Genomic DNA, 11,737 nt, shown 5'->3' with positions numbered 1-11,737 from the left:
AGCAGCCAGAGCGGAGGTGGAAGCGGCGGCGGTGGTAGCGGAGGTCGAGGTTCTGCGCGACAGCATTAGCAGCTCCATTTCTGCTAACGACAGCGCCGACACGGACCTCGAGCTACTGATGAGGGAGGCAGCGCGAGCGTGGGCGGCACAGTGTGTAGCCGTGCACGCCCACGAGCACGGCGATAGCCTAGATAGGCACGGACGCGCCGGTGGTGCTCCTAGAGGAGGCACGCACGGCAGTGGCGCTCCTAGAGGAGGCACGCACGGCAACGGTGGTGGACGGGTCGATGGAGAGCGCGGCCTTCACAGGCAGCGTGGCTCTCTCCTCAGATTGGTACCATGGTAACCACAGGCTCTAGGCTGTTGTGAGGGACATCGGCCCCGGCGGTGGGTGGCCTACCCTCACTAAGACCAACTACGTCGAGTGGGCTACGGTGATGAGGGTAAAGCTCTAGGTGCGGCACATGTGGGAGGCAGTCCGGTACGGCGACGTCGACTACGACCAGGATCGACGGGCGCTGGATGCCCTCATCACTACAGTCCCATCTGAGATGCAGTTCTCACTTACCAACAAGCGGACTGCCAAGGAGGCTTGGGATGCCATCGCTGTGGCACGCATCGGTAGCGACCGCGCTCGCAAGTCCACACTACAGGCACTTCGCAAGGAGTGGGAGAACCTGGCCTTCAAGTCAGGTGAGTATGTTGATGACTTTACTCTTCGTCTCAACACTCTATTGCAGAAGATGGTACAGTTCGGTGATGACACCTACAGCGAGGAGAGAGCTGTCGAAAAGCTCTTCCGCTGTATCCCCGAGAAGTACAAGCAGATGGCTCGCTCGATCGAGTCTCTGCTGGATCTCTCCACGATGTCGATCAAGGAGGCGATAGGTTGCCTCAAGGTCATCGACAGTGATGAGCCATAGTCTCTCTCAGGGCCCATCACCCCTGGCGGGAAGCTCCTTCTCACTCGGGAGCAGTGGGTTGCCTACCAAGGTAACCAGAAGAAGGGGGAGCCTTCTTCCGCGACAGGCGGCCGTAAGCATGGTAAGCCATGCAAGGCGCGCAGAGACGCCCAGGCCGGGGCACGAGGACGTGCCAAGGGCGATGCCCGCAGAGGCGCCCAGGGCGACGCCACCGGCAAGCACAAGCCGGCATGAGACGACACCTTGAAAGGTCCTTGTGTAGTTTTGGTAATTAAGTGACAACCTAGGTGGACTAATTGTGTTTATATGAGATACATAGGTGATTAGTCCATAGGTACATATGTGTGAGCAACACATGCCATGAAGGTGAAAATGGCTTGGAGATGTTGCAAAGCTCACACATGTGATGATGAAGGAGCTCATTGCACATGAGACATGACACTGAGTCATGTGATCAAGGTGGAGAAGATCAAGACATGACTTGGCTTGATGGACCGGTTGCAAGCGTGAAGGGCAAGTTGGAGGCTTTGGAGCGATAGACTTGGCGCCGATGGACGAAGGCAACGGCGAAAAGCAAGTGAAGTCAAGATCGATAAACCAATATGATCACATGATGATATGAAGTGGATCATATCATTGTTGATCATGTTGGTGCATGTGTTGCATCGACATTGGAGGAGATGGAATGGAATGCGCAAGGCAAAGGTATAACCTAGGGCATTTTATTTTACCGGTCATAGGTGTGTAGAGAAGTTGATGACCGGGTTTAGGATAGATGGCCGTACTATCAAGAGGGGCAAACTTGTTTGCATATCGGTCATCTAGTGCCACTCGAGTGATCTAACCTTGCATCGTTGCTAGGATTGAGTGGCATGACAAGTTGAGTGACTAATCCTTTGGGAAATGATTGTGAAAATGCTAACACACATACACATGGTGGTGTACACTTGGTGGTGTTGGTGTATTTACAAAGGAGATGAAGTTGGAGTTGATGCGGATCAACTCGGTGAAAGCTCTAGTTTGGTTTTGGTGAATTGATGAAACCCTAAGTGCTAACCTAGTTTATCAAGTGATCATGAGATAGGTAGCACACTCCAAGTGGTGAAGCAAATGAAGATCATAGCATGATGATGATGATGATGCCATGATGATGATCAAGTGCTTGGACTTGGAAAGAAGAAAGAGAAAAACAAAAAGCTCAAGGCAAAGGTAGAAATCATAGGAGCTATTTTGTTTTGGTGATCAAGACACTTAGAGAGTGTGATCACATTTAGGTTTGATAGCCATACTATTAAGAGGGGTGAAACTCGTATCGGAATGTGGTTATCAAAGTGCCACTAGATGCTCTAACTCATTGCATATGTATTTAGGATCTAGTGGAATGCTAACACCCTTGAAAATGTTTGTGAAAATATGCTAACACATGTGCACAAGGTGATACACTTGGTGGTTGGCACATTTGAGCAAGGGTGAAAAAGTTAGAGGTGAAAATGAGTTAGTCTCGCTGGTCACAAGGTGACCGGATGCTGGTCCTAGTGGAACCGGCGCGTCCAGTCAGTTGTAACAGCAGAGACGCTGGCGTCGGTCAAACGACCGGACGCTGGGTCTTGAACGACCGGACACTGGAAGGGTGTGTCCAGTCCTATTGTTGGGTAGCGCAGAGAAAAGTCACTGAGTGACCGGACACTGGCAGGGTCCGGTCAAGCATGACCGGATGCGTCCGGTCAAAGAAAATCGTTTCTGGAACCTTACTGGAAACGACCGGACGCTGGAGGCTGAGCGTCCGGTCACTTTGTGCGCTGTGTCCGGTCAAAAGATGACCATTGAAATCTGACAAATAGTATTTGAAGCAAGGGACACGTGGCGTGAATCACGCGACCGGACGCTGAGGGCCAGCGTCCGGTCAATCCGACCGGAGTGTCCGGTCACCCCGCGTTGTGCCCAGTGAAGGGGTACAACGACTCTATTTCGTGGGGGCTTCTATTTAAGCCCCATGGCCAGTTGAAGCTCACACCTTTGGCCATTTTCATTGACATAGCAACCTTGTGAGCTTAGCCAAAGCCCTCCCACTCATCTCCATCATTGATTCATCATCTTTGTGAGATTGGGAGAGAATCCAAGTGCATTGCTTGAGTGTTTGAATCTAGAGGCACTTGGTGTTCGTGTTTCGCTGTGGGATTCGCTTGTTGCTCTTGGTGGTTGCTGCCACCTAGACGGCTTGGAGCAGCGAGGATCGTTGAGCGGAGGGTGGTGATTGTCTCTGGCTCCGATCGTGGTGATTCTGAGGGGTTCTTGACCTTTCCCCGGTGGAGAGCCAAAAGGTACTCTAGTGGATTGCTCGTGGCTTGTGTGATCCTCATCTTGTGTTGGTTGTGCGGCACCCTATTGAGGGTTTGGCGTGTGAAGCCAATTAGCGTGTGAACCTCCAAGTGAGTGAATCGCCACAACGAGGACTAGCTTGCCGGCAAGCAAGTGAACCTCGGTAAAAATCATTGTGTTCATCATTGATTCTGAGGTGATTGGTCTTCATTGTTATTTATTCTTGTGATTGATTGGTTCCTTCATCTACATGGCGGTATAACCCTCTTGATCACTCTCTTTACATTACCGCAAACTAGTTGTTAAGCTCTTTAGTGTAGCTAGTTGTGAGAGCTTGCTTGGTTGGTTGGTGTGGCTCTTTAGTTAGCCTTTGAGAGCACACTAACATAGGGTAGTGTCATAGCTGTTGTGTGAATAGATACTATCTAAACTAGAATTGTGGTAGGTGGCTTGCATTTTGAGTAGGCTAGTGCAACACTTGCTTTGCCTCATAATTGTCTAACCTTTTGTTAAGTATTGTTGTAGAAATTTTATTAGGCTATTCACCCCCTCTAGCCATTAGGACCTTTCACTCGGTAATGGAACGGAGGCAAGGGTTCGAAACTCCACCGGCGGAGTGTTTGCCCGTAGAGTGCAGACAGTCCGACGGTGCCACCGGCCCCCTATACAGAAAAGACAGGGTCTTCCAGAGTGGACCGGACGCTGGTCACGTGGTGACCGGACGCTGGGGTCCTATGTCCGGTCAGTGGTGGTAGAGAGCGTGCAGGCATCGGTCTTCGACCGGTCGCTGGCGCTGGAAGTGACCGGACGCTGGCAGGGTGCGTTCGGTCAGGCTAACGTACGGTGATGTAGGTGACACAAAAAAGTTGGAGAAGGACCGGACGCTGACACTATGTCCGATCGTGACCGACCGGACGCGTCCGGTCGCGACTGGTACCTTACTGGAAATGACCGGATGCTGGGGTTGCTGCGTCCGGTCAGTTTGTGCAGCTGTGTCCGATCATCACTTGACCGTTGAGATCAAGTGACTGAGGTTGAATGGAGGCGACACATGGCGAGCATCCGTTGACCGAACGCTGAGGTCCTGCGTCCGGTCGATACGACCGGAGTGTCCGGTCATCCCGAGTTTTGCCCAATGAAGGGGTAACGGCTAGTTTAGCCCATGGGGCTATAAATAGAAGGTGGTCTCTGCCATGACTGGTGCTGAGCACCTTGGGGGACTTTGTGTCCATGCTTGAGAGTGCTTGGGAGCCCTCCATCTCACATATGCTTGATAGTGATCATCTGATTGTGTGAGAGAATGATTCTAGTGCGATTGCATCGTGAGGTTGCATCGAGTGACACTAGGTGATCGAGTTACAAGCCGGTGGTGCTTGTTACTCTTGGAGGTTGCCACCTCCTAGATGGCTTGGTGGTGGTCTTCGTTGAAGCCCGCAAGAAGCTTATGCGGTGCTCCGGAGAAGAGCTTTGTGAGGGGCATTGTGCTCGCCCCGTGGGAGCCGCAAAGAGCAACTTTAGTAAAGCGTGTCATTGAGCTACCCTCACTTTTGGGGTAGGTTCTTGCGATGCCCAACGTGCGGGCTTGGTGGGTGATGCCAATTAGCCGCCGAACCACCAAGTGAGCGGTCGACACAACGGGGACTAGCGTGTTGGCAAGCATGTGAACCTCGGGAGAAAAATCACCGTGTCCACCTTGTTCTTCCCATTGGTTTGCAATCCCCTTTCACAAGCTTGTATTTATATTTCATATACATTGTGCTTGTGTAGTTGCTCTTGTAATTAGTTAGCTTGTGTAGCTTACTAGTTACCTTCTTGCTTGTGTAGCATAGAAGTAGCTCCCTTGCGTGGTTAATTTGGTTTGTGTAACCTTGTTAGTCACATTACTTAGTTTGTGTAGCTAAGTAATTGCGCTCTCTAATTTGGCATTGGTTGCCTTGTTATTGAGCACTGCTAGTGAGCTTAGGTGGCTTTGTGCTTTTGCTTACTAACTTGTGTAGCAGCTCCCTTGTTGCTTGAAGTACTAGTGGCATAGGTTTGTGTGACCTTGCTTCTAGAATTGGTTAGGTGAGCTCTAGCTAGCCCGGCACCTTTGTTGCTTAATTAGTATCTTTGGAAGGTGCTAGACAACATAAATAGAGGGGTGTAGTCTTGGCTAGACCGATAGTTTTAATTCCGCACTTGTTTTGGTTAGCCAACGCAATTATTTTTAGAAAGGACTATTCACACCCCCTCTAGTCCGCCATCTCGACCTTACACACCTGCCGCAACTACGGCCAGCTTGGCCATTGGGCCAAGGACTGTCGATAGCCACGACGCGGCTTGGCCCATGTCGCACAGGCGGAGGAGGAGGAGCTGGCTCTGTTCATGGCACATGCAAGCATCGAGCTACCTCCAGCGGCACCGGTTGCAGCGGCTCTCCACCTTGACGAGCCAAAAGCACACGCCCTCCTCGGCGACGGCTCCGGCAACGACAAGACTGACGGGTGGTGCCTCGACATCGGCACCACCCATCACATGACCGGTCGACGGGAGTTCTTCACCGAGCTTGACTCTAGCGTCCGAGGCTCCATCAAGTTTGGGGATGCCTCCAGCGTGGAGATCAAGGGCGTTGGCTCCGTTACCTTCACCGTTGTGTCTGGTGAGCACAGGCTGCTCACCGGAGTCTACTACATCCCCGCGTTGAGGAACTCTATCATCAGCTTAGGATAGCTGGATGAGAACGGTTTGCGCGTGGTGGTTGAGGATGTAGTCATGAGGATTTGGGATCGTCGCCATCGCCTTCTTGCCAAGGTAACCAGAAGCGCAAATCGACTCTACGTCCTTAATGTGCAGGTGGCACAACCCCTCTGTCTCACTGCTTGTTGGGATGATGAGGCGTGGCAGTGGCACGAGCACTTCGGGCACCTTCACTTCGAGGCCCTGAAGCAGCTCAGTGCCACGGAGATGGTGCGAGGCCTGCCGTGCCTCGACCATGTGGAGTAGCTCTGCGATGTCTGCGTGTTGACAAAACAGAGGTGACTCCCCTTTCCTTAGCGGGCGAGCTTTCGAGCCAAGGAGAGGCTCGAGCTTGTGCACGGGGACATGTGTGGCCTAGTGACACCGGCCACACTAGGAGGACGATGCTACTTCCTACTACTCATCGACGACCTCTCCCGCTACATGTGGGTGATGGTCCTCGGTAGCAAGGGAGAGGCTGTGGATGCCATCAGGCGCGCGTAGGCTGCTACGGAGGCGGAGTGCGGCCGCAAGCTACGCGTGCTGCGCACCGATAATGGCGGCGAATTTACGGTGGCTGAATTCGCATCGTACTATGCTGATAAGGGCATTCAGTGCCACTACTCCACGCCATACAGCCCGCAGCAGAACGGCATCGTCGAGAGGTGCAACCAGACAGTTGTGGGGATGGCTTGGGCCCTTCTCAAGCAGAGGGGGATGCCGGCTGTCTTCTGGGGAGAGGCGGTGGTGTCGGCCGTCTACGTCCTCAACCGCTCGCCTACCAAGGCGCTCGATGATAGGACGCCGTACGAGGCTTGGCATGGGCGCAAGCCGGTGGTCTCCCACTTATGGGTCTTCGGCTGCCTTGCGTTCGCCAAGGAGCTTGGCCACATCAGCAAGCTCGACGACAGGAGCACTTCGAGAGTGTTCATCGGCTACACAGAGGGCTCGAAGGCCTACTGCATCCTCGACCTAAAGACACAGCGTGTGCGCACGGCGCACGACGTTGTGTTCAACAAAGGGCGAGGATGGGCGTGGGATAAGGCGGTGGACGACGGCTCGGCTCCGATGTACGATGACTTCACTGTCGAGTACGTTCACTTCGAGGGAGCTAGGGGAGTAGGCAGCTCTTCTTCGATGAGCATGTCTACCCTAGTCCCCGAGCCTCCACCGACCCCGGCGCCTGCTACTCCGACAGCACCACACTCTCCAGCCAAGACCTCGGCTATGATGAGTTCTTCGCCGGCTCCACCACAGCCGGTACCGCCACGCACTCCAACACCAACAGGCACCTCTCTGGGCACGTCTACTCTAACACCAGCTCGTGTTGAGCACAGCCCAGTTGAGCTCGCTACTTCGCTCTCTCACTACGAGGAGCGCATCGACGCATACCACGATGGCGAGCCGTTGCGGTACCGTATGATGGAGAACCTTCTCGGCGACCAGCTGGTGCCGGGACTGGTGCTTCACGACCTGGAGGTGCAGTTGCACCTTGCGTGTGATGACGACGAGCCTCAATCGTTTGCTGAGGCTGAGAGACATGCGGCATGGCGCACCACGATGCAGTTGGAGATGGATGCGATTGAGAAGAACCGCACCTGGGAGCTTGCTGACCTTCCTCAGGGCCACAGCGCGATCACCCTTAAGTGGGTGTACAAGCTGAAGAGGGATGAAGCCGGCGCCATCGTCAAGCACAAGGCTCACTTGGTGGCACAAGGTTTTGTGCAGCAGGAGGGGGTCGACTTCGACGATGCCTTTGCTCCCGTGGCACGGATAGAGTCTGTGTGACTCCTCCTTGCGCTAGCTGCCCAGAAGGGCTAGCGTGTTCATCACATGGACGTCAAGTCGGCGTTCCTTAACAACGACTTAAAGGAGGAGGTCTACGTGCACCAGCCGCTGGGATTTGCGATCCCTGGCAAGGAGGGCAAGGTGCTCTGCCTACGCAAGGCCCTCTATGGCTTGCGGCAGGCACCAAGGGCGTGGAATGCCAAGTTGGATTCCACGCTAAAGGGGATGGGCTTCGAGCAAAGCCCACACAAGGCGGCCATCTACCGACAGGGAAGTGGAGGAAATGCTCTGCTGGTGGGTGTCTACGTCGACGACTTGGTGATCATCGGCACCAAGGATGCGGAGGTGGCGGCATTCAAGGAAGAGATGAAGGCCACCTTCTAGATGAGTGACCTGGGGCTTCTCTACTTCTACCTAGGAATCGAGGTGCACTAGGATGACTCCGGAATCATGCTTCGACAGACCGCCTATGCCAAGCGCATTGTTGAGCTAGCTGGGCTCACTGACTACAACCCAGCTCTCACTCCGATGGAGAAGAGGCTGAAGCTGAGCCGCGACAGCACGACGGAAGAGGTGGACACTATGCAGTACTGGCGTCTTGTGGGGAGCCTTTGCTACCTCGCCCACACACGGCCAGACTTGGCAGTCTCCGTCGGCTACATTAGTCGCTTCATGCAGCGATCGACGACGGAGCACCAACAGGCTGTGAAGAGGATCATCTGCTACATTGTGGGGACTCTCGACCACGGCCTCTACTACCCTAGGTGCCTTGCGGCGGCACACTTCATCGGGTATAGCCACAGCGACCACGCCGATGACATCAACACCAGCAAGAGCACGAGCGGGATCCTCTTCCTCCTCGGCAAGTGCCTCGTTAACTGGTAGTCAGTCAAGCAATAGGTGATGCCCTGTCCAGCTACGAGGCCGAGTACATAGCGGCCTCCACCGCTTCGACTCATGCGCTCTGGCTCGCTCGACTGCTTGGTGATCTCCTCAGCAGAGACACTAGAGCAGTGGAGCTCAGGATGGACATCAAGTCCGCTCTGGCCCTAGCAAAGAACCCCGTTTTCCATGAACGGAGTAAACACATCCGAGTGAGGTACCACTTCATCCGAGGCTGTTTGGAGGAAGGGAGCATCAAGGCAAGCTACATCAACACCAAGGACCAGCTTGCGGACCTGCTTACCAAGCCTCTTGGGAGGATCAAGTTCCTTGAGCTCTGCTCCAGGACCGGGATGGTTCAACTTTCCCACAAGACGACGCATAAGACTTGGGGGGAGAATGATGGGATAAGTATTTGTGTTGGCTGGTCTTTGTGGGGCTGCAGCATATGGTCCTTGTGGCTGCATGGTGGTCTTGATGCCCATCAAGGACAACATCCTTGACTGGCTAGGACAACATCTTAGCATCAAGGATAACATCCTTGACTGGCTAGGACAGCATCTTAGCATCTAGGACATCATCTATTTTAGGACAGCAATGTTAGCATCAAACATCTTGGTATATGCTTGGCTGGCTAGCAGCCTATAAATATGTATCCCCAACCCCTCAGATTGGCATGGCATTTGTGTGAGAAATAAACCAAAAAATTGCCCCAACTCCTAGTGTCATCCTCTCTCGATGAGAGTAAGAATTCTACTACTACCAAGAGTAAGAATTCAGCGACTAACGGACAACATCATTGACTGGCTAGGACAACATCTTAGCATCAAGGACAACATCCTTGACTGGCTAGGACAGCATCTTTGCATCTAGGACAATATCTGTTTTAGGACAGCAATGTTAACATCTAGCATCTTGGCATATGCTTGGCTGGCTAGCAACCTATAAATATATATCCCCAACCCCTCAGGTTGGCATGGCTTTTGTGTGAGAAATAAACTAGAAAATTGCCCCAACTCCTAGTGTCATCCTCTCTCGATCAGAGTAAGAATTCTGCTACTACCAAGAGTAAGAATTCAGTGACTAACAACTAGTATCGGAGCTGTACTATCCTATAGCCTGAGCATCTCCTGCTCATCTCCTTTCCCAGCCTCGCAACAGCCCCAGCTGGGAGCAGCAGCAGCTCCGGCCGCTCCTGCTCACTCCTCTCACTCTGCGCCCTCGTCTGAAGCAGCCCTCTCCCCACGCAGCAGCCCCTCGGTAGCGCATCATGTCCGCAGGACAGTCTCAGTGCTCGGTCGCCTCGAGCACGCGGCATCGGCAGGAGGCCAAACTTGCCGCGGTAGAGGAACGCGAGCGAGCGACAGCAGAGACCGCTGCGGCGGCGACAAGGGCATCGAAGCTGGCCACGGCGGAGCTGGCAGCAGCCAGAGCAGAGGCGGAAGCGGTAGGCGGCGGTGGATGCAGCGCGTGCGGCGGCAGCGGAGGTCGAGGTTCTACGCGGCAGCATCAGCAGCTCCATTTCTGCTGACGACAGCGTCGATGCGGACCTCGAGCTGCTGGGGAGGGAGGCAGCGCGAGCGCGGGCGGCACAGTGGGCAGCCATGGACACCCACGAGCGCGGTGGCAGCCCAGACAGGCGTGGACGCAGTGGCGGCGCTCCTAGAGGAGGCGCACACGGCAACGGTGGTGGACGGGTCGATGGAGAGCGCAGCCTTCACAGGCAGCGTGGCTCTCTCTCTCCAGATCGGTACTGTGGTTACCACGGGCTCTAGGCTGTTGTCAGGGACTTCGGCCCCGGCGGTGGGTGGCCTACCCTTGCTAAGAGCAACTACGTCGAGTGGGCTGCGGTGATGAGGGTAGAGCTCCAGGTGCGGCACATGTGGGAGGCAGTCCGGTACGGCGAAGTCGACTACAACTAGGATCAACGGGCGCTGGATGCCCTCATCGCTGCAGTCCCGTCTGAGATGCAGTTCTCACTTACCAACAAGCGGACTGCCAAGGAGGCTTGGGACGCCATCGCTGCGGCACGCATCAGCAGCGACTGCGCCCGCAAGTCCACACTGCAGGCACTTCGCAAGGAGTGGGAGAACCTGGCCTTCAAGCCAGGTGAGGATGTTGATGACTTTGCTCTCCGTCTCAACACTCTGTTGCAGAAGATGGTGCAGTTCGGCGATGACACCTACGACGAGGAGAGAGCTGTCAAAAAGCTCTTCCGCTGCGTCCCCGAGAAGTACAAGCAGATGGCTCACTCGATCGAGTCTCTCAACCGTTTTTTGTCATCGGATGGCGTTCAATCCTCCTCGCCCGTCCTCCCTCAGCCGTCGATAGAGAACCAACCAGATAACTTCGGTCTCGTGGTCGCCCCCGCCATTCCCCACGGCTTCTATCAAGGGAGCCGCGTAGGCGGCCTGCTCGCCCAGGCTGCGTGTCCACCACCGAGTACTGTAGCGTGTACGTGAGCAAAGGAGAGAGGGACTGCTCGTGGGGGCCGCGCTGGTTGACCAAGAGTGGAGCAGAGGCGCTGCTCCCTCCGTTTCTTTCTGCGTGAGAGGTCGGCGCCGTTTTGTTTTGCCTGGGGACGCATGTGCACGGGCGTCCCCGGCGCCGCCCCTTCCGGTTGCAGCAGTTTTGTGTGGATTTTGTATATTTTTTTGAATTTTATGAAGAATTTGTGAATAATTTGACATATATGTCTTTGGTGTTTGGAATCCATAAAAATAATTTGTATTTTTTTTGAAAAATTTGGCATATATTTATGCTATTCCCAAATTACATCACCCTGTCCAATAAATTACACTGAAGAAATCATTGTAAATATAGTAATAAGTCAGTGTAAATATAGCTATAAGATAGTGTAAGTGCATATAAAAAAAATTCAGTTAATGAAAGGGGCTAAATCAACCCATCGTTGGCTAGACAGACCCTTCTCTATCTATATTGTATGCTATATATATTCGCGTGCTTGCATGTAGAGCAATTCTATCATCACTAGTTGGGCCCCCGCGCTTCGCTGCGGTGTATAGGTATATATGCAAGGAAAAAGTGCATTGAAAGGTTGAAGTGGCACATTCTTTTTGTAGGGATGTGGAAATTTTCAAGTGACCAAT

The 11,737-nt window shown here is 53.7% G+C and overlaps 1 protein-coding gene across 1 annotated transcript; it reads left to right on the top strand.

Moving 5' to 3' along the window:
* The first annotated feature begins 7,790 nt into the window (after positions 1-7,790).
* LOC136503058 (secreted RxLR effector protein 161-like) lies at positions 7,791-8,630 on the top strand. The gene is made up of 2 exons (XM_066498258.1): positions 7,791-7,886; positions 8,208-8,630. The coding sequence occupies exons 1-2, from the start codon at positions 7,791-7,793 to the stop codon at positions 8,628-8,630; spliced, it is 519 nt and encodes a 172-aa protein (XP_066354355.1).
* Positions 8,631-11,737: the final 3,107 nt, after the last annotated feature.

The sequence above is a fragment of the Miscanthus floridulus genome, chromosome 14 (assembly GCF_019320115.1).
Source record: "Miscanthus floridulus cultivar M001 chromosome 14, ASM1932011v1, whole genome shotgun sequence".
In the NCBI taxonomy this organism is placed as follows: Eukaryota; Viridiplantae; Streptophyta; class Magnoliopsida; order Poales; family Poaceae; genus Miscanthus; species Miscanthus floridulus.
This window is presented reverse-complemented; position numbering and strand designations above follow the sequence as displayed.

Coding starts and splice junctions, on each gene's coding strand:
- LOC136503058 (XM_066498258.1), top strand. CDS start 7,791: ATGGACGTCAAGTCGGCGTTCCTTAACAACGACTTAAAGGAGGAGGTC. Junction 7,887..8,207: donor TCCCTGGCAAGGAGGGCAAG/GTGCTCTGCCTA, acceptor ATGCTTCGACAG/ACCGCCTATGCCAAGCGCAT.